General features: G+C 39.4%; 1 protein-coding gene across 1 annotated transcript in view; it reads left to right on the top strand.

Moving 5' to 3' along the window:
• Positions 1-6,397, top strand: part of LOC147882166 (myosin-1-like) — a 61,689-nt gene extending 55,292 nt beyond the window's left edge. Inside the window, exons 15-23 of the mRNA XM_087401735.1 lie at positions 2,290-2,367; positions 2,984-3,142; positions 3,242-3,442; positions 3,682-3,887; positions 4,033-4,171; positions 4,293-4,422; positions 4,541-4,687; positions 4,913-5,118; positions 5,319-6,397. Coding sequence (XP_087257861.1) covers positions 2,290-2,367; positions 2,984-3,142; positions 3,242-3,442; positions 3,682-3,887; positions 4,033-4,171; positions 4,293-4,422; positions 4,541-4,687; positions 4,913-5,118; positions 5,319-6,083 — 2,031 coding nt within the window. The 3' untranslated portion in view covers positions 6,084-6,397. The remainder of the gene's footprint in view (positions 1-2,289; positions 2,368-2,983; positions 3,143-3,241; positions 3,443-3,681; positions 3,888-4,032; positions 4,172-4,292; positions 4,423-4,540; positions 4,688-4,912; positions 5,119-5,318) is intronic.
• Positions 6,398-22,432: the final 16,035 nt, after the last annotated feature.

The raw sequence follows: 22,432 nt of genomic DNA, 5'->3' as shown, positions 1-22,432 counted from the left end.
TCAATTTTCGAGGATGTGTTCCCCTCATGCTCCCATGCCTGCAAAATTAGGACTATGCCTGTTTCATCTATTTCATATTCCAATGCGATGGCCTTGTCCAAGGTCCATCCTCCTATGTTCCACACTTTGATGAGAGAGAGAGTGAGAAAGAAAGAAAGAAAGAAAGATGTATTAACGTTTGCGGGAGGCCTCGCAGGCCTATGAGACAAAGTACAAACCAAAAGTAACTCGTACAAGCCGCTATGGGCTGAAGCAAAGGGCTCACTAAGGCCCTTGCTGAATGCTAAAGTGCAAAGCTAGTGAACAAAATAGCAAAATAGCATCAGGTGCTCAGAGCTAATGCTTCGAGTACACACACAGGCTCGCTACAGGCGAAATCAGACGTGTGCAATTTGGAGCAGTGACCTGCATATATTGGTGAAATAACAGTAGAAATTCACCAGTGTGAATCTTTTAAAACTTTTGCAGGTTTTGGCATAAATGCTCGACGGTTTTGTAAATTCTAGCTTCTATATCTCTGATGATTTTGCAAGCAGTGCAAGGTAGAGGGATTCTTCAATTTGGGATGTTTGTTGCAGACATTTCGGCAATTGCATGAATTTTTGAAGAGAAACCTGCTTCTGGGTTGCAGATTGTGTAAACAGTTGCAAAATTTTCGTCTACAGGTGGAAGATGATTTGTTGGGACTGTTTTGGATGCATTTGTAGGTTTGGTTTTGAATTTTATGCAATTCCCTGTGGAAATTTGGACAGAATTCAGGTAAATTTTGTTGAATTTGGTTGCCTTGGATTGCATGCTAGGCCGTAAACAGCTAGAAAAGCTGTGGATTGTAGTGTTACACAGGCTGGAACTGCACCAAAAATGAGTTTTTGGTTGCCTTGTGATGAATGCAATTATCAGATTTCAAAAAAATTCAAGAAATTGTGTTGTAAGAATTTTCATAAAATTTTGGGGGCTTGTGCTTTTGTGTAAGAAATTGGAATCAATCTGATGTGAGATGTTTCAAGGTTTTAGAAGGTAATGCACTTTGTTTTGGCAGTTAAGTGCAAATTTCATCAAGTATTGATTAGTTATGTCTTTAGCGACAGACCAAACCATAAGTGATGCTCTAACAAATTGGAGGGAGCATCCCCAATCACCACACTTGGAAGCATATGGTTACAAATTGTCTTTTGGCATTTGTGGGACATAGTTGATGGGTTAGAGGTTAAACCCACTACAGGTGAAAAAGAGATCAAGGATTGTGAAAAAAGAGCTACTTAAGCTGTCTTGATGAACATGTCTATTAAGGAGCACATAGCCTCTATGCTTCAGAGGCTTGGGAGGTTTTGCAATATCTCCACGCAGCTAAACTTCTGGAATTTTAGCCTTGTGAAATAGCCTGTATACCTTGAGGCAGAAAAAACAGAGGGGAGAAGAGGGGTGAGAAAGGGAGGATGAGGTGGAAGAAGAGGCAGATGATGAAGGTCGTTGTGCGCCTCTCTGTTCTTGCTGTAACGGTTGCATTCTAGTATTACAATGGGTAGCTTTGTGGTATGGTGTAGTGTTGCCAGTTGGAAGAGCCACTTCCATTTATCAGTGAGGTAGCATTGTACTAAGGTATTTACAAAAAAAGTAGTTTGTGGTATGGTGTAGTGATGTAAGAGCCACTGCCGTCTATCAGTGAGGTAGCAGCAAGTCGTACTGCTTCTCTTGTTCTTGCTGTAAGGGTTGCATTTTCAGTTGTTTGAGAGTACATGCCAATATTACAAAGGTAGCTTTGTGGTATGGTGTAGTGTCGTAACAGCCACTGCCATCTATCAGTGAGGTAGCATTGTACTAAGGTGTTAACAAAACCAGTACTTTTCGTGGGTGAGGCTTTAAGGCTATGGCATATGCACTATGTTTTCCTCTCAAATGCATGATTGAATTGGGTGAGGTCTGGTTTTTACTTCAAGGGTATGTACACACTTACAGAGCTTTAAGGGGTTTTGGTTGCAGCCTTCATTAGTTGAACAGGTAATTTATTCTGATTCGATATCAGATATAACTAACAATGCTGGGATTTAACATTTAAAACAAAGAGAACATTGGAAGTGGACTTTTAAATGCAAGTGTGTTGTGTACCAATTGCTGCTGTTCTAATTTCTACTGGTGGGAAGAGGCATGTGAATTCTGATAGGGAAGGTATGATTATGTAAAGTGTGATAATGGATAGTGAGATTTGGATTGAGAATGATCGTTTAGAACAAGAGAAGTGTTTGTTGCATTGGTTGCTCTGATTCAGAATTCCTGTTTCATTTTATGTAGGAATACATGTCTGAAGGTATCGACTGGACGCGGGTTGAGTTTGAGGACAATCAAGACTGCCTTGAACTGATTGAAAAGGTTGGAAAGCTGATGTTTTCTCGACATTGGACTGATCTCTGGAATTGTTTTTTGTGTTTAGGTAGAGTTTGATTATGCTGAGTCTGCCCTTCACCTCTGGTGTGCTGATAGAAACTCAGTACAAAGACCTTTGTATAAATGGATGGTCAAGTATGTGTGGGTGTGTGGATATGTATGTGTGAGAGCATATGTTTATACTATGGTTGACACCCACCGTTGGGCGCTGATGATGTCGGTGGGGATGTCATAGTAGCTATTCCCTGTCATGTGTGATGGAGATTATAGTTTTCAACCTTCTGAGTCACTGTCATGATAGAAAGAGAAAATCCAGCCTGCATAGCAAGAAAGTCTGTTTAGTTAATGACTCTCCTAGGGTAGTGTGCTGAATGGAAATCTAAGAGATGGTCAACTGTGCTTAGAGAAGGACATCCTCCCCCACTCACCCACAAAAAAGAAGAGGGGGGGGGGGGGGGGGGGGCAGGAAAGAATGAAAAAGTGTATGCATCCTCCAATAAATGGAAAAATGAAAACTCCAAGATAGAGCAACAGAATCCTTAATTAGAAGCACTTCTGGAAACTGATGATTGGTCATGTATATGGAATTTTAACGTTGCAGCGGCCACTTGGCTTGATTTCCTTATTGGATGAGGAGTGCACATTTCCAAAAGGCACGGATTATACTCTGGCTGATAAGCTAAAAGAGCATTTGATTGGAAATCCTTGTTTCAAGGGAGAAAGGAGTAGAGCATTTCGAGTTCATCACTATGCTGGAGAGGTAGGACATTCATGATTTTTTTTTCGACTGGGATCTTCATTTTTTACCAGCACTCTGATATACAAGGAGCATATTAATGCAGTGAGTTTGTGGGTGCAGGTTATTTATGATACACATGGATTCCTGGAGAAAAATAGGGATTTGTTACACTCAGACCTGTTGCAGTTGTTGACTTCATGTCAGGCTCATCTACCACAGACATTTGCCGCTAACATTGAGCAGGGTCTCCAAAAGCTGATAAGTCCTTTGCGAAGGAATGGCATAGAGTCTCAGAAACAAAGTGTTGTTACTAAATTCAAGGTAATATACTAATTTTATGGTGAATCAGATATATCAGTCTTTGGTCTTTTTGTTTCATTTTGATGTGAGTCTTAAACTCAAAATTTGCCACATGCCTTCCCTACTAAATTTCTCGGCTTGTACTGTAATATTATAACAAGATTCGGAATCAGGATACCACAAGCACAAGGGTGCACCAAAGTTGAATGCTTGTTTGTGAGTTCTCATTGTTTAGAGTACGTTTTTATCATCTTTCACAGGGGCAACTTTCTAAATTGATGCAAAGGTTGGAAAGCACCGAACCTCACTTCATACGATGCATCAAACCAAATACTTTGCAGCAAGCAAATATCTATCAACAGGATTTAGTTTTGCAGCAGCTACGCTGCTGTGGGGTACTCGAAGTTGTGAGAATATCAAGAGCTGGATATCCAACTCGAGTATCTCATCAAAATTTTGCAAGCAGGTACATGACCAAATTTGTAGCCATGGTCGAAAGATCTCAAGTTCTGATCAGATGTCTTTGTACCAGTTGGAGGAAAGGTTGGTTCTGTTTGTTTGTAAAAAGTGCACCTTCACAACGTGTACTTTTTTGGTTCATTTTTATACAGGTATGGTTTTCTCCTTCCACAAAACATTACATTTCAACAAGATGTCCTCAATGTATGTGTTGCAATCCTGCATCAGTTCAGCATACCTCCAGACATGTACCAAGTGGGGTATACAAAATTATTTTTTCGGGCGGGGCAGGTGAGTCTAACTGTTCAATAGAATGTGTGCACATTGAATGTATTATGGAATCTTATGTCTCGTCGCCTCTTTTTCCATTACTTCAATCATGGAGCCTGACATTGAAACCCTATGTTCGTAGATTGGTAGATTGGAGGATCGTCGATTACAGACCCTTCATGGCATTATTTGTGTGCAAAAGATGTATAGGGGTTACAAAACTCGCTGTGACTTCAACAAACTCAAACAAGCGACCATTGCTTTACAATCTTGTAAGCTTGATGGGATTGTTGTCAACTTACAACAATATTGGACCAAACTGCAACATGCGAAATGCAAGTGTAACATCGATCTTTGAGTCTCACACCTGTGGTCTGCATGCTTTTACAGTGGTGAGAGGTGGAAAAGCTCGAAAGGATTATGAACAGTTGCGGCGACGGCATAAAGCAGCCATTGTACTACAGAATTTTGTAAGGTGTAGAGCAGAACATAAAGCATACCTCAGAATGAAAGAAAATGTGCGTTTAGTTCAATCAGGTAAGGAAATCCTCTCTGAGCGAACTCTCATGGCATGTGCTAATTGTTTACAAGAGGTGTTTTTGTGACATGGATGAGAAAAAAATGTTAGCTGACGGGGATAAAAGCCACTTAACTGCAAATTTTTTGGGTACATCAAATGAGACATTATAGAGAGTGGCCATTTATCAATCCACTGCTTCATGAAGTTTTGACATTAATCCTACCCACGTGGTCACCTTGCAGCTGTAAGGGGTTGGCTGGCCAGAAAGGAGCTTTGTGCTCTACAAAGGCAGATGGGAGAGGAAAATTTAGCACAAGAAATACATGAATCGGAAGCTCTTTACAAGGAGAAAGAGACTTTGGGAATGCAAGGTGCCTCTGACGAAGTTCAGGATCAGTATGGAAGGCTAGTTGGAACCTCCAATGAAACTCACTCTGCAAAACCTAAGGTACTAAATGGCTATCTGGCTCTGAACTGACATGTACACTGCATTGAGGCATACTAGTGCCCATCTGCTTATTGCCTCTGACATCTTCGTGGTTATTCCTTATTCTCTCTCTCTCTCTCTCTCTCTCTCTCTCTCTCTCTCTCTCTCCCCCCAACCTTTTTCTTCCATTTTGTTACAATTATTTCTTGCTGTCATTGTAGGTTTATGAGATGGACATAGAAGTCGAGACAACAATTAGAGTGTCACCCTCACTGCTAGCTGAGTTACAGAGTCGTGTGTTGGTGGCTGAGGCAGCCTTGCGAGAAAAAGAGGAGGACAATGCCATTTTACGGCAGAGACTCAACCATTATGAGACTAGGTGGTCAGAGTATGAGGCCAAAATGTCTTCTATGGAGGAAATGTGGCAGAAGCAAATGACATCACTTCAGCTTAGCCTTGCTGCTGCTAAGAGGAGCCTTGGAGCAGAGGAATTATCAAATCAAACATCGAAGTACGATGATGTATTCTCATTAAAGAGTGGTGTTACTAGGCAGCGTGCAACTCGCCACATACTTCCACATGATGATGATGATTTTGATTGGGATGACAACACTTCGGTTGGAACAAAAACACCAGATCAAAGTTTGACGCCCCGTAAGCCGCCTATGCAATCCCTTGACCTGTCCTTGACAAGAGGGGACCTAGATGCTGGCCGATCTGTTGTTAGCCACCTAGTGAAAGAGTTTGAACATCGTAAACAGGTGTTCAACGATGATGCAGATTTTCTAGTGGAGGTCAAATCTGGTCAAACTGAAGCTAACCTAAATCCTGATGATGAACTCCGGAAGCTTAAGCAGCGCTTTGATATTTGGAAAAAGGATTTCAAGAGCAGATTGCGGGAGACAAAGAATGTCTTGCAGAAACTGGGAAATTCAGACTCTGCACAGAAGCTCAGGAAAAACTGGTGGGGTAAGAAAGCAACGTGAGTGTACATGAAGGCAGTTTGATTTACTAATCAAATTTTTTCCCTGGGCTGGAAGTATATTCTCTGGCTGCTTGGGCTGTCCTGGCCATGTTGTAACGAAGTTTCAGTTGTAATATATCTCTAACCTTAATTTCTTACATTAGGATGAACTGCAAGAATGGTTTCATTGCAGTTAAAATTTTGAAGATACTTTGCTCTTTTGCATCTAATATTTAATATTTCCGCTTTTGTTAGTCGAGAAAACATAGTTAAATGTATTGAGGGCAGATTCAAGGGCAGGAAATTGATGATTTTATCAATTACATTCACTCATATGCAAATACACAAGTCCCTTGGACCCATGATTTATGCATCAAATTTACCAATCTTTTGCAAAATGTTTGATGAGGGACCACTAAAGAAAAAACTTAGATATATCTAGGAATGGGAGTAGTTTTCGTATATAAAGAACTCTGTTAGTGGTGCGAAGTCGCAAGCATTGGAGCAATTTAGAAAGGGCATTGGAACAAACCATTAGGATTTGGTTTGGTCACTTGCTGAAATAAGCATGAAGACTATTCAATAGCAAACTTTCTTGATTGTTTAGTTGTCTTCTGTTTATCCATTGAGAAGCCCACTGGCATTGGAGCTCTTAGTAGGTAGGGGGAATTTCTAGCTCCGTGTTAGCCTCCCCATGATATGAGGGAGGTTAGTGATGAGATGCATTCATGCTCTATTGTATGTTTATAAACTCTATTGCGCATACACCTAGTTTTGCATTGTTCCATGTGATAAGACTAGCTTAGAGGCTCTGTTGTTAGTTATTGCTTGGATAAGATGATTATGTAAGCATAGCATTTTGTTATGTATGTTTGGTTCTTTGCTCCACCTCCTATGATGCAAGGGAATGTTGGATTAGTTGAGTGTATGGTGTGTGATGTGTATGCCATTTGTATTTTGTATCCCTTCTTCACCCACCAAGTGTAATTGTGCATGAATTGATAATTTGCATATGTTTTCGGTTGTATGAGTATTTGATGGTCATTTAGACTCAACTCAAGCTACCCTTCTTATGGGATGGAATTTGTGTACTATATTGTGAGGTAATCATTGCCAAGGGGCTCTTTTAGTCTCCTTTGATTTTACATGAGACTTTGACTTTAATCCAACCATGCATTAGGGCTTCATTTGTAGAAGATAGCACCCTCCCAACCTTACCTACTACAGCTGAGTACATTGTCACACCATTATTCAATTCATATGTGTAGCCCACCTATTTGGAGACTTGTTTATGTTGTGTTTGTTATAACCCCCACTCCTTTGATTATAAGTGAATGAGACAAGTGGAAGTTAAATGTTATTTGGGAGATCTCGAATTTCCAAGTCGTTCATTTTAGTTTGCAATTGGACTCTCATTGATTAATAAGTTTCTTGCATTCCAAGGGTCTCATACTAGCTTGAATATGGAAGACATTACCCACATTGAAGAGACCTGGGTGGGTTAGCACTTGATGTGTTCATTTCAAGATAGATTTTTATTTGCATGAGCATTAGGGGCTTTATAAAGAAGGATCTATTTTTTAGTTATTGATTAGTAGATGGCTACATTATTGTGATTTAGGGCTTACAATTTAGAAGACATTTGACATTGCATGTGCTATTGTTGATGCATAACAAACAAGTCCTCAAAAAGGATGAAATTTGCTTTATACTTTTGCAAGATAATATACGATACTCCTAGAATTTTCATTTGTCTAGTTTTGTAACTGTTTAGTGTTTGGTTTGGAATTGACAAAAGTGGCGTTTAGTTTCACTAGATCTTTACTTGGATTTGTTAATGGATTTCCTTTATAGCCTTCAATAAATTTCTAAGTCAAGCAACAAGCTAGATGATCTTTTGACATATTTCGATTTCAGTATTATGTTCATTTGGCATTGTAGATAATTTATTATGCAATTAAAGTTTCTTAATAGGGACATGCATTCATTTCTATAAGAGAGAAAATTGGCAATTCAAGAGGTAGATATTTTTACATAAGTGGACTCCATATCATCTGGGTTCTCATGGATTACTTCCAATAGTGTTATTAGATCATTACAAGCTTTGAAATTTTTAAATTTGGCTATAGTGAGGCATTGATATTAATGTGTAGTTATATGTTGCATTGAAATTCGGATACCTCTTGCAATTACACTAGAATTGTCAATTTGCTTTAGTAGGCTCCGTTTGGATGATTATTTTTATTGATACTACTAAAGAGGTAACATGCAAGCATTAGTTATTTTTGAAAAGTTGTGAAATGTATTTTGAAGCCCCCCCCCCTCTCCCCCGGTCCCCTAACCTCTCTCTCTCTCTCTCTTTCCCCAATGTTAGTATTTAAAGTTTTGATTTGGTGACATGCATATTTTGGACTCTTTGACAATAGGAAGGAGTTCAGAAGGCCCACTTAGAAATGACTATAAACATGGGTACCTTTCAACGATTTTTCAAAATCCCATATGGGGAAAAAGTGTATCTATAGGGACCTGGTGTAGAATCTAGTCAGGCCCTTGTTGGGATTTTGAAACATCGACAAAAGGTACCCATATTCATAGTCGCTTCTAGGGTTTCTGGGCCGTTTGAGCTTATTCTTGATGTCAAAAAGCCCAAATTAAGTATTTATAAAAATGTTTGATTTTTTTCAACACATTAGGGCTTCCAAATGTTTTGTCTGATGATACTAGATATTCATTCCTTTTTGTAAGACTTTTTCATTGAAACATTGAGGGCTTCATTGGAGGCATCAAGGTCACAAAAGATATCATTTCATTAAGAAGCTCATACATAGCCTCATTATCATGTATGTTGATGATGTGTTCATGCTCATGTTGGGTTAAGGATGTGCAAAATCCTCATTAAAGGAAAAAATTTAAAGTAATGAGAATTTTGTTGCTAATCTATATTTAATCCTTGTTGTTTGTAAAAGCATTATACACTACTTAGGGCTGTTAGTAATGGTCATGGTGTGATGGGTTTTATGTTTAAAAAAAAAGAGACGTCAGTGTTTGTCAAAGAAATCAAACTTTCTTTAAGCATACCAAATAAAGTGTCTCTTGGATTTGTATTTGTGGGAGGGGGATGTCAAAAAATCTCACACATTTTATGGACTTCTCTAAAAGGCTCGCGATAAAAAAACCTCACCAAAATATCACACCTAAGCAAGATGACTTTATGCTTGAGGTATCACGAATATTGCCTATTGATCAAGCTTGGGCTATGCATCGCACCTTTAAGACCAACAAGTATGGGTTGCCATTATATGTGGTTGTGGTAACAAGCTTGAAAGGTAATAGTAATCTTATATGTTTCATGTTATGTAGCAAAGATTTCAAACAAAATCATGAAAATATTGAATTGGAAGTAACATTCACCATATGGTTTCTAGACTTAGTGCTACTAGGCTACGAGCCATAGTTATACATAAGTCCAAGGTAGATCTCAATGCTCTTTGGTCTTGATCATATGTTTTGCTCCTAAGTCACACAACAGACAGAATCATCTATCTTGTTTTGGGACACAAATGATTTAAGGCGATTGCACTACCATATTTTGTTATGTTGGTTTCATGTGAAGAAGGCATGGGTTTAACATTTACTACCCAAAGTGTGTAGTGAAATCAAATTACGAATGATATGCAACAATGTGTGGAATGATGTATGCTCCCCCTTGAGGATACATTACTTGATATGAAGCACTATTAGAGGCATTCTCTTGATATCAAGGTGTGGGTCCCCATGTTAGAAGTGCTTGGTGTGGACCAAATTACCAACTCGAGTGGGATGTGGAGCCATCCTGGTAGGCTATCCTTAGATAGAGGAATGGAGACAACCCACCTTGTGGAGCGATTGTGGCAATATATTAAGTATACATTGTTGGATGGGCAAGTAAATTGCAACAGTCACGATTGTTGATAGCCTTGGTACGAGACGCATAGATAAGCACATGCATGGATGGGACCTCCTTGAATTTTATAAGCAAAAGCAAGAGATTGGAAAGTATGACATTCCTATTATGCTCATATTATCTAAAACATTGTCAAAGCTTGTTTCTCTAAAATCTTGATGTTGTTTAATATGTAGCAGATTCTGTAGTTTTCCAAACTGTGAAAATTCACACATACATACAACTCGATTGCAAGGAGCATTTCACATTGCACAAAGCTTCACATTTAACCTTGGATCCATTGTTCACTTGAGCAACATCAACATATTCAAAGTAAGAAGTCAACAACTTCAAGATAATTGGTATCATGTGTGCATGTAAACTATGTATTGTGATTGCCTTGATGTAGACACAACGTGCAAACACACACGCAGAGTGAGGATGGTTGTCCAAGGAAATTTTCTGTCTACATCCTTTATTACAAACCATCAACAATATTCAATGTTTTTGCAAGGGTAGTGTTTGTGTACTCATCTTTGAAGCCTTTTCCATGTTCCTTCGATCATTGTCCAGTAGTAGGGCCACCATGTCTTTGAAGGTAGGTGGTGATGCAACTCGAAACACCACCAAAGAGGATTAGAATCATGAGACATACTTCATAATTTTGATAAGGTCATCAACTTCTTACTCATCATTTGTCTCATCTTTGAGGCTCATGAGTTGGTTAATGATGGAATACATGGAATCTAGAGGTGATCACTAACTTTGTCATCTTCTGACGTTTAAGTTCTATGGGATTAGATTAGTGAGACATCCTTCATAATTTTGATAAGGTCATCATCTCACTCATGTTTGAGGCTTGTGAGTTGGTTAATGATGGAATACATGGAGTCCAGAGGTGATCACTACATGGAGTCCAGGTGTAATCACTAATTTTGTCACCTCCAGATGTTTTAAGTTCATAGAACTTAAAATTTTAGAACACTTTTGAATGGTAGTTTTATTACCTACTTATATACCTTCAAGATTACTCCAAACTTGATGCGCTAACAATTTGAAGTCGAGGTGATATATGAGGGGAGTTTGCTAGCCCAAGGCCAATAATGTCAATTGCTTATTGATTGTAAATAGCTTATAGGATTTGAACTCCATGGAGGCTGAATCAATAATCTCCTCGTCTCTTATTAAAAATTCCCATAAGCCCTCTTACATCAAGATGAACTGCATTTTTGTTTGCCATGTTGGGAATCCAGTCCCTAAGAATCTTTCCACAATCGTCATAAAAAAGGAAGGTGTGGATAGAGCCATCAACATAATTACAACATTTGTTGTTGGCAAAATGGAGGAAGAAAGAGAATGACACCACTAATTGAAATATCGAACATGAAAATTGATCATATTGGGAAAAGTAACAAACATGGACAATGGCCATTTAGTGCAGCAACATTTTGAGAAAAAAATAAGTATTTCAAAGCTAAAATTTGATGAATGTCTGCATCAAATACCAACATCTTGAAGAACGGTGTGACTAATCTTGCTATAGGTGGGCTTGGTTGCAGGAAACAAAAATGAGGTAAAATGCAAACAATTTTCTTTTACCTAAAGATGGCTATCTGTAAAACTGTGACCAGATTCATTCATGTGTTGGTCATCTAGCAAAGAAGAAACATGATAGAGTAGGTCATTCTGATTAAGAAAATGGGCAGCATCAAGAGCTCCTTCACATAGCAATGTCATCAAACAATTGGTAAAATTAGAACTATGACTTTGAGGATGATGGGTAGAACTAGAGAAGAGGCCAATAGATACAAAAACAGGGTTGCATTGTCAGCATTTAGTTGGATATTCCAACTCAGGTAATAGCGGAGATAGTAGAGGAATAGTGATGACCAGTCAGTAGCTCTTCCTCCATGATAGGTACCGGCAATTGTAGACTAGAGTCACGATGATGGAATATGAAGAATGTAATAGCCAAGGTCAGAGCACTAGGCTCCGATGCCATGTCAAGGAACAAGGAGAGTGAAGATGAAAGAAAATTCCACATAATGTGGAGGCAAGATTAAGGCAAGAGACTATAGCTTGATTGATGATTGCATGATCATTAGTTCATTTATGTTTGGTCACAAGTTAAGGTAGGGCCATATATCTCGATGAATTTAGGAACATGCCCAAACTCATCCTCTAAAAGCACAACACAGTGCAATTTCAACTTTATGATAGTTACTATAACAAGGTTGAAAACCATAAACTCCACCACGCATAAGGTTGCATGGATCCAATCCCTCCAAATTGATTCTGTATTCTGCATGGAGATTTGATTGCATGATGTATAACTTTCTTTGCTTTGGATTTTCTATTGGCGGTGCCTTCCAATGGCCTACAAACCCATGAATGTGGCATCAATTTCAACTTATGTAATCACTTACAATGAAGGAAATGCTCTATATAAGTTTATGAAAGAGCCTTGTATTTTGAATACAAATTTTCAACTGAGTTCGGGGTCCAATCTTTAGAGAAATCTTCTACTTTCTACTTCATATAAGCATGTATACATTTCTTTATGGTGCATTTTTTCCCTATCTAAATCAACACATACTTTTACTCTTTAAGAATTCAGTTTTCACTGATGCCTTTTAATGTAGCAATTTGTTTCCTTTATACAATCTAGAGTAGGCCAAATGTGATCTTCTATTCATCAAAGCCTTCCTAAGTTAAACACCCAACCACATAGGGAGAGAGAGAGAGAGAGAACACGAGAGAAAGAGACATCTATATCAAAATATGATGCCACTGATGTTGGCTTGCATGGATGCAACATCTTGGTTTGGTTTAGCATTTGTGGTGAGCTACTCCTCGTCTTTGGACTTTTCCAAGTCTATGGTGACAATGGTCATATCTATCCTTAGTCTTCCTCTTCATGGTACCCATTTTTTGTTTTCGTCATGTTGCAGCATGATCCTCCTATGTAATGATTACTTTTTTTCTCCTCCTGTGTGATGATTACTTTTTTTCACATGGAAAAAACCGTTGAGCTATTTAATTTCACACCATTCTTTCCATCACATGCTTGAAATTGTCTTGGTTGCCCTTTTTTATTCAAAGCATATAATTCTTAGTTTTTCCAGACATGTCCTTCCTTGTTTTTATAATACTACTAGTACTTCAAGTCATCAAATTCACAAAAAAGGAGTGCTTTCAGCTGTGCTAGCAAGTCATCACTATATCCATCTAGTAGCACCACCAACAGCAAACCGAACTCCTCCAACAGTGCTTGGGAGGATTCAAGATCAAGAAGATGAAGAAGAACCTGTAGAACCACAACAGCAAAAGCCATTCCTAAAGTGGATAAAGCAGCTTTTGCACGGCAGAGAACCTCCAACCATTAAGGAGGAACCATCCGAACACCGCCAGTCCAAGAGATTAGAGGAGCAAAGAAGAGTGTAGGAACACTTGGTCAACTATGCCTTGATGACAGAAGTGATCCGTGCTAATGAACCCAAGTGTGTTGAAGAGGCACAGGGTGATGATAGGTGGATGGAGGCTATGCAGTCAGAGTATGGCTCTATAATGAAGAACAACACTTGGGACCTTGTGGATCGTCCACCAAAACACAAGGTAATCAGCACCAAGTGGGTGTACAAGACCAAGTACAAGTCCGACGGCACATTGGATAAGTACAAGGCTCGGCTCGTGGCAAAAGGATTTGCCCAGCTGGGTACATGGTTTTGATTATCAGGATACTTTTGCTCCCACAACTTGACTAACCACAATTCGTAGTGTTTTGGCTTTAGTTGCCAAGGGAAGTTGGCCCATGTTTCATATGGATGTAAAATCCACCTTTCTGAATGGGGATCTCAAGGAGGAGGTATACATGGAACAATCACCAGGTTTTGTGATCCCCGGTTCAGAAGGTAAAGTCTATAAACTAAAGAAGGCACTTTACGGACTGAAACAGGCCCCACGAGCGTGGTACCAGTGAATTGATGCCTACTTTTTGCAAAAACGGGTTCACGAGGAGCCCATCAGATGCAAATTTATATATCTTCAGAGAAGGAGGCAGGTGTATGATCGTGGTCCTTTATGTGGACGACCTTGTCATAATAGGGAACCATGAAGAGAAGATATCGCAAACAAAGCATTTGCTAGGAAGAGAGTTTGAAATGACAGACCTTGGATTGATGCATTTTTGTTTGGGGATTGAATTTTGGCAAGAGCCGAAATAGATCTTCATTTCACAGTTGAAGTATGCTGGAGAGATACTAAAGGAATTTGGCATGGCTGAGTGCAAGACAGTTGGTACCCCTATGGAGGTTGACGTGAAGCTCTCAAATGAGAATTCATCACCACTGGTGGATGAAGCAAAGTATAGAAGGCTTGTGGGCAGTCTGATTTACTTGTGCAACACACGGTCGGACATCAACTTTGCAATTGGTGTACTAAGCAGGTTTTCTAATAAGCCCCGAGAGAACCATTGGAGGGCAAGGATGCGGGTGCTGAAATACAACAAAGGCACACTTGATTATGGCATCACCTATACCAAGGGCAACATCTTGACCGGATTCTATGACTCGGATTGGGTAGGAGTCTCTCCCCTCCTATCACACTTTGCTTCTTGCGAGGTAGTGTGGTTGAGGAGGATTTTGGAGGACATGGGTGTAGTGCAGAATAAGCCTACGCAGTTATCATGTGATAATCAGAGTTGCATGGCGATTGCAAAGAACCATGTGTTCCACGCTCGCACAAAACACATTGAGATTCAATATCTTTTTGTACGTGAGCTCATCATGGATGGAGAGGTTAACTTGGTATACTGTCCAACTACAGAGAATGCTGCGAACATCTTCACAAAGGCTCTTAGAAGAGACTTGCTGGAGAGGCATTTTCATCGACTTGGCATTGAATCGAAAAAGTAAGTTCACTTGCGGGTGGACATTGAGGGGGTGTGTTAGATATCAATGCTCCACTCTCATGTGACTATGCAAGAACCAACTAACTCTACTTGTAAGCCCCCCATATGAGGAGAAGGCATTTGAGTAGCTCGGTTATCTGGTAGGTCTTGGTTTGGACACTAGATGGGGGCCATGTGTGGCTTGATGGCTGGACGGAGTTGGCACACTACCAACTAGGCTACATGCAAGTGCGGGAAGGCATCCCATGACTAACTGCATTGAGGGTAGACGAAGCATTTCTCGGGATAGCCCACTCTCGGGTTGCGGGGCCCGTTTGGAGTCCCAGATGATCTCGGATGGCTGTGGGCCAAATGGATACCGTAGGTTAGTTGCTCTATTTTGTGCACCGATTCTATCGTGTGGTCGGTGGCCTACCGACCCCCAATCGACCATTTTGGGTAGACTGGGTCGGTCACCCAATTGAGCCCAACCGACTACGGCTGGTGGCTATATAAGAGCAAGCTTGTGAAGCCCATTTCATCATTGGCTACAGCAACCCTAATTCCTTAGCATCCAGCCTCCGTCCTCTACTATTTCCAGCTCACCATCGAAGCTTCTTTCATAGGAGCGCACGGTTGGGAAGCAGTGCCATCTATTATATCAGTTCTATAGTAATCAAATTTTTGATTCTCCATACTATCTATTTTCTCTCTTGCATATGAGATCCTGTTATCTATCGAGCACAGACATTGTATTGTTTTCTTACATTATCAACATAGAAACATATGCATTTGGCATTAATTTAATACATCTAATATACCTAATAAAAAGTGACAGTTTTTGCAAGTTTAATTTTGCTTTTGAACACTACATTTATATGATGGATGTCAAAACTCTATAACAATCCTATTGCATATATATATACTAAAATTTAATTTACTCCAATGAGTCCTCCTAATGCAACATCTATAAATTGGCTTTTGTTTGTGGTTTGGATGCATAGGAAACAACAAACATCTTTCTTTATCAACAAATGTTTTGCTAGCAAATCAACAAATGTTTTGGCCATGGGGTCATGTTCACATCTATTAAGTCCTTTTACTATAGCAACATAAGGAAGCTTGTTGCTTGGGTTCTAGGAATTGGAAAAATAGTGTCCATGGTCTAGCCTTCCCTAACATAATTCTTAATTGAGCTAATGTTTCAATCAAAAAATATTTTACTTTTGAAGTGACTATAGTTTATTTTGTGGGAATTGGTATTTTTCCAAATTCTCTAATATAGTGTTGCCATTAAAAACTTTACGAAGTCATAAGCACATTTGTACTAATTCTTTCAACTTCTTTGATTGGCATTTTATGGAATATCACATAATCTGACAAGGTCAAATACCAATATTATCATATTGTTGTCATGGTCTAACTATGAGTGCTAGCTCCACATCATAAGGTCAATAAAAAAGTACGTAGTAGTGTGTGTGTGTGTGTAACACAAAATGTATATATAAACTAATATGGTTACATAAAAGAGAGTGTAAAGGTGAGATTTCATGGTTGGTACATAAAAGAATAATTCATAGTTGGGGAAGTATACATGTGTGTGTGTGTGTGTGTGATACATTTACTAATCAAAATTTGCATGTGTGTGTGTGTGTCCCACTCCCCAAAGGGTAAGATCACATGGTGGGGAGTAAGCCTACCATGTGTAACTCACTTCCCACCTACTGATAATATGTGAATAAAAGTGGATTTGTATGATAAGTCTCAAAATGAAAAAATGATGCCAATTAGTAAATGCGTAAACCACATCCACAAAATAGATATAAAGTTAGTTAAAAAATAAGGCGGATCACAAAATGACTAGGGATTATCCATGCTAAAGAATTATCCAATGGATGTGAATTAACTGTATGGCAATAGCCCGCCGACCAAAGGCTAGTTGGTAAATCAAAGAGTGTGTTTGGATTAAAAAGTCCCATCAATAATTAAAAAGAGTGTAAAAAAAGGGCAACATATAAGGAAAAAAAGTTTGAGACAAATAAGTTGAAAAATGAAACTAGAGTTTGTAAAAATTTCTACCAAAATTAATAATTTTTAATAATATTGAGTTTGACAAACATAATAATGAAAAAATATGTGGGATCCTTAGGCAATCTAGCTTATGAGGTCGGGGTCCACTTACCTGCCACCATCCAAACAAACTAGGTGTTAGAACATCATAGTTACGTTTGGGTAGATAGGTAATGCATGTTTTCCCCTGCTTGTTATCACTTTACCTAGGAATATAGACAACCATATGGATTCTTAGATAATTTAAAAAAATTTAAGTCACAAGTGGCGTAGGGAGTGAATGAGTGCATGGAAAAAGAAGGGATTAGAGGAGGCATAAGACGAGTAGTGGGCTTGGTGTATGGGGTGGTTAAAAAGAGATTGTAAAGGGGATATTTCACGAGGAGTATATAAAAGAATAATTCATACTTGGGGAAGTATACGTGTGTGTGTCTGTGTGTGTGCACGCGTGTGTGAGATACATTTACTAACCAAAATTATTATTTTTGTGTGTGTGTGTGTGTATGTGTGTAGCACAAAATGTATATATAAATAAATATGCTTTATCTCTCTTCTTCTCTGTCCCTATCCCTATCCCTATCCCTATCCCTATCCCTATCGCTATTGCTATCCCTATACCTATCCCTATCCCTATCTCTATCTCTATCTCTATCTCTATCTCTATCTCTTTAAGGGTATGTGGCACTCAAAGGGGAGTCCTCTTCTCAACGAAGGAGGGGTCTATGTGCGAGTAGGAGGTGGAGTGGAGGGAGAGCTGGGAGATGTGCCACGTGCTACTATGGTGCCCACTCCTTGCATTCCCTCTTCCTTGCCACCTTGCCACACGGTAACAAAGGACATCTGGGCAAATGAAGGGGCTGAAGTTGAGGCCATCTATGGTAGCATTGATTGCTTATATCGAGGTATGTTTCACTATTTTTCTATCCTTTCTTGTATGCAAATCAGTTGAGTTTTTGGCATAGTAAAGGAATTTGCTATGCACCCATTTCCCTCCTTGAATTTCTCAAACTCTCACCAATGGGGTATCCCATCCATGTGTGCTAGAAAAGCTATGTAGGTTCAATAAGGCCTTGTAAAGGAATTACATAGGTGATCATTTCCCTCCTTGAATTTTTCAAACTCTCACCAATGGGGTAGCTCATCCATGTGCATGTTATGTTGCAAATGCTTTTCTTTAAATAAAAAAAAAAGACTTTCTCTCTCTAGAGACATTTGACATGTTGACATTTCAAAGTTCTCGCTCTTTATTTTTTAGTGTGTAAAATGGTACAAAAAGTTGCAAAAAAGATAAACTGACATTTTAAAGTTTTTGCTCAAGCATTTTTCAGTGTGTCATAAACGCTATGTTCAAGGACACAAATGGTTTTCTACTATTCTAGGAGTCCAAATTTAGTGATCCAAAAGTCATTTTGGGGGGGGGGGGTTTGCCTACATAAGACACAATGGAGGTGCCAAAAATACTAAATTTCATACCAAATAATTATAAATGTATTTGGGTCCTTAGACATAGCATTTATGACTTACTAAAAAATGCTTGAGTGGGAACTTTAAGCTGTCAGTTTATCTATTTCTAGTTTATACCTTCTATTGAATACTCGACCATATAAAGTTATGCTTCTCACTCTAGAACTTTTTATTTAATCCAAGAAAATAAGAAAATCATGAATTTCTTACAAGGTCTCAAAATGAGCTCCATTCTTTCCTAGTGACTGCTCTTAAGAAGATACAAAAATTGAAAGCGCTCATCACTACATTGGAAGGAGCAGAGATAGAATTGGGTTTGAAGGATACCCTTAGTCAATCAAGTCCTTCAGCTTCCATCTTCATCTGTGCAACTCCTTAAGGAAAAAACACAACTTTTGACGTCATTGCTCATCTTATAGGGTCCCAAAATGATCTCCATTTTTTCCTAATGATTGCTCTTCAGAAGATACTAAAATTGAAAGCGCTCATCACTACATTGGAAGGAGCAGAGATAAAGTGGTTTTGAAGGATGCCCTTAGTCGAAATTCCCTTAGTCGGTTGAGTCCTCCAGCTTCCATCTTCATCTATGCAACTCCTTGAGGAAAGAACACAATTTTTTATGTTATTGCTCTTTAATGCCGCTCTAGATTTTAGATATTTTTATTTACAAATAAGGATGCTACAAGCTGAGCTCTTCTATCATTTGTTGTGTAGTTTGGTGGTGACTCATTGCCATGGGGACCTTGAAGGCTGATAGAATCTCCTATTCCATCCTACTCCTTGTGGGAGTAATGCAAGCACATACAGTTTAAGACTGTCATGCAAATGGTTTCTGGAGATGTAGTGATGTGAATCTTTAAAATAAAAAGGGGAGAGAAGAAGGGGAGAGGGGAGAGGGAGAGAGAGAAGTAAAGGGGAGTGGGGGTTACACTTCTAGGAATGGTTCAGTTATGATCGGGACACAAAAGATGGCCTTGATGGCATCGATGCTGAGTTAAAAGTGGTGTGTGATGCCTTGTTTGTTGGTGAAGAACATAACCTAGGTTTACATGGTTGTAATTGTCCATAAACTAAGCTGTTAACTTCAAATCTAAGTAGCACTATAGGTGGTTGACTAAAGGCATGAGTAAGGCTAAACTTCGGGGTCATGGCACGCCTAGTAACATTGGTAGCTGTGATAAGAGAGGTTGAAATCAAGGTTGGGCTTGTAACAGAAAGAAGAATGAATAAACATTCCTTGGAAGGTCTCCATCCCTTGGTATCCCAAGAGAAACATATTTTCCATGGTCACTAAGTGCTCTCCATGTATAGAAGAGCCATTGTAATCACTTTGCATCACTTGTTGGTTGGGAGGTGGAGCTCCACCTCTCCGAATTCTTGAGGCTAGGGTTGGGACTATGGGTTTCCATGGCCGATTATTCTTCAGTGATGGAATCTAGGAGAGGTAGAGAGATGGACATAGTTACGAAGGGGGTGGGGATGGCAGATGTGGAGGAAGCTATAGCAGTAGAAAGAGTGTTGGAGGGAGTGGAGAGAATAGTGGATGGGGTGGCGAGGCTGGCTATTTTTCCTTAGGAGGGTGTGGACTCCATTGGGCCAAATGATTAATAAATCTGGAAGAGATCAGTCACTTAAGGAGTCATCAGATCTTTCAAAGCTAGATTTCATGTAGATGTGGGTAGCCGAGAGGGCTAGGGAATTAGTTATGGAGGCTATGGAAAATTCTAGGCAAATAAGGGCAAAGTCTGGTTACAATTGCTAATGCAAAAAAATTTCCTATGTTTGTTTTTATAGAAAATTAATTCAAAGTGCATTAAATTAGCTAATTCAGCACATGTTGAATTAGTGAGGTGTTGAATTACTATCCTACCATGCACTAGCTCATTGGCACTAGATTACCAACCCATTGTGCCCTAACTTGGGATCCCCGCTGGCATTGGGATATTAGTGTAGTGCATGCCTAGTTGTCAACCCTGCGTGCACCAAATTGATATCCCAATGTGCATTGGGTTAGCCTTAATTCAACATATTTTTCCAACTAGCCTTTTTTGGGAATTTTTGGACATTTCTTGACATTTTGTGACCCAGTGGAGCGCTCCGACTTAACCTATTTTGAAAATTTTAAGGTGTTGGTAGGTTAGCCTTGGATAATGGTGGCGACCCTAGCCAGTTGTGACGCTACCCTTTTATTAAGGGATCTGTTCTTATGGAGTTGGTGGGATAGAAGGATGTGAAGCTCTCGTTGATTTTCTCTCTGCTTGGAATTCATTGTTGAAAGTTGACAAAGTTAAAGCACTAGCAGGTGCCTTTCGAACCCAAGTATCAGTTGGTTGTTCCTACTTGGGTCACCATACTAGTTGTTGTGGATAGGTTGGCATCGAATCCACCCTTACAAAAATGCTATTCACGACAAGGTACAAGTGTGGGGCTTTGGTAGCCATATGAGTTGATTGATCTCATAGTACCCTTGAGCTTGTAGTAATGTCTTTGAGAATCAGGGATATTTGTGTTGGAATCGCGGTCATGCGTGATGTGCTATTTTCCTTTCTTTGGTGTGCAACCTTGGTGGTTCATCTTGCTGGTGTGTTGATCAGGTGTTGCCTTCTGGCCAAGCTGGTGGAACCTGTTCTCCTCTAGGCTTGCTTGATTTATGGTTGCCTTGGTTGTGGTGGAGCCTTCAATGAGAAGGAAGTAGCAGTATTCTTAGGTGCTTGGGGAGTTGGGGACAAGGAGGTTGCTACAACTGTGGGGGTGGGCTTCTCATTTTGATTCTCATGCCATAGAGGAGCCACTAAGGTTCATCCACCATTGGTTAGGGTTGTCAGTCGCTCACACCAATCTATCTAACAATTGATGTGGAAGCACTAGTCTCTGCCCAATCACTATTCATCAATTGTGCCTATGGGAAATACATAGAAAAGGCTCTGTATTCTATGGTTAATCACACTTAATTTGATATCCACATAACTAATTGCATGCATACCTTGACTGTATAACATGTATCCTAGTAGGGCTGGGTTTAAGGAGTACCTCTGGTAGTTGCTCCCATACCTCCTACGAGATAAAGTTGTGGCTTGCTCCCAATTCCACCAATGCTACTTTGGAATGTATAGTCTCCCTATTAACCTACAATTGAACTTGCAACTTGGTAGGATTCATGTTTAGATTACTTGGATCATCTTCCTATCCTAGAGTTTGCTTGAAAATTGACATTAAGCCTTTTTGTTTGAGTTTAGTGTGATGAGCATGGGTTTCCTCGATCGCTTGTCTTTTCATGTGAGAGGCCTCTTTCTTGAGCTCTTCTTGATGGATGGCCTAAAGGGTTTGTTGAATTGAAGGACTAGAAAGAGTGGTATCTATTTTGGGAGGTGAAACATCTTTAAATAAATTCAACTTCCTAATTCTTGAACTCCTATGTTTTGACTCATGAGCAACTCCATAAGTTAACTCCATGACTCTAAAGGATTCACCGATATGGTGGGAATAGGAATACTCCGCATGGTTTCTAGTATAGATGATGCTAGAACCCTTCCCGATCATAGGTGTATGTAGGTGGGTTAGGGTCAATGGATCCTTGGCTAGCTACTCTAGTTAGGTCAAACAAATCACTTTGCTAGTCAACTAGCTAACCCATCGTGTGCTTTACTAACTCAATGTGCATTGGCTTAGTAACTCAACATGCATTGTGTTATAACACAACGTGCACTGGGTTATGGATAATGCAATGTGTTGCTATTTTTGGTAATTTTAAGGCCCAATTCCATGGACTCAAAGCTCCTAGCCTAGTTTTAAAAGTCATCTAGATTAAGAAGTCACTTAGAGATGTTTATTTTTTTGATTTTAAGGAATTTTTTTCATGTGTTTATTTCATTCACAATATCAACTTGTGTTAATTTGTGAAGGTTTAGTTCAATGATTTTGGATGGTTGGTGGAGATTCTTAGCATAAAGGATCACTTCATAATCAAATTTGGATCATACAGCTTCGTTTTTACCTGTGCCCAATGACTAGCTAAACAAGCATGCAC

Source organism: Dipteris shenzhenensis, chromosome 30 (assembly GCF_047967505.1).
Source record: "Dipteris shenzhenensis isolate YYH24624 ecotype China chromosome 30, Dip_SZ_1.0, whole genome shotgun sequence".
In the NCBI taxonomy this organism is placed as follows: domain Eukaryota; kingdom Viridiplantae; phylum Streptophyta; class Polypodiopsida; order Gleicheniales; family Dipteridaceae; genus Dipteris; species Dipteris shenzhenensis.
This window is presented reverse-complemented; position numbering and strand designations above follow the sequence as displayed.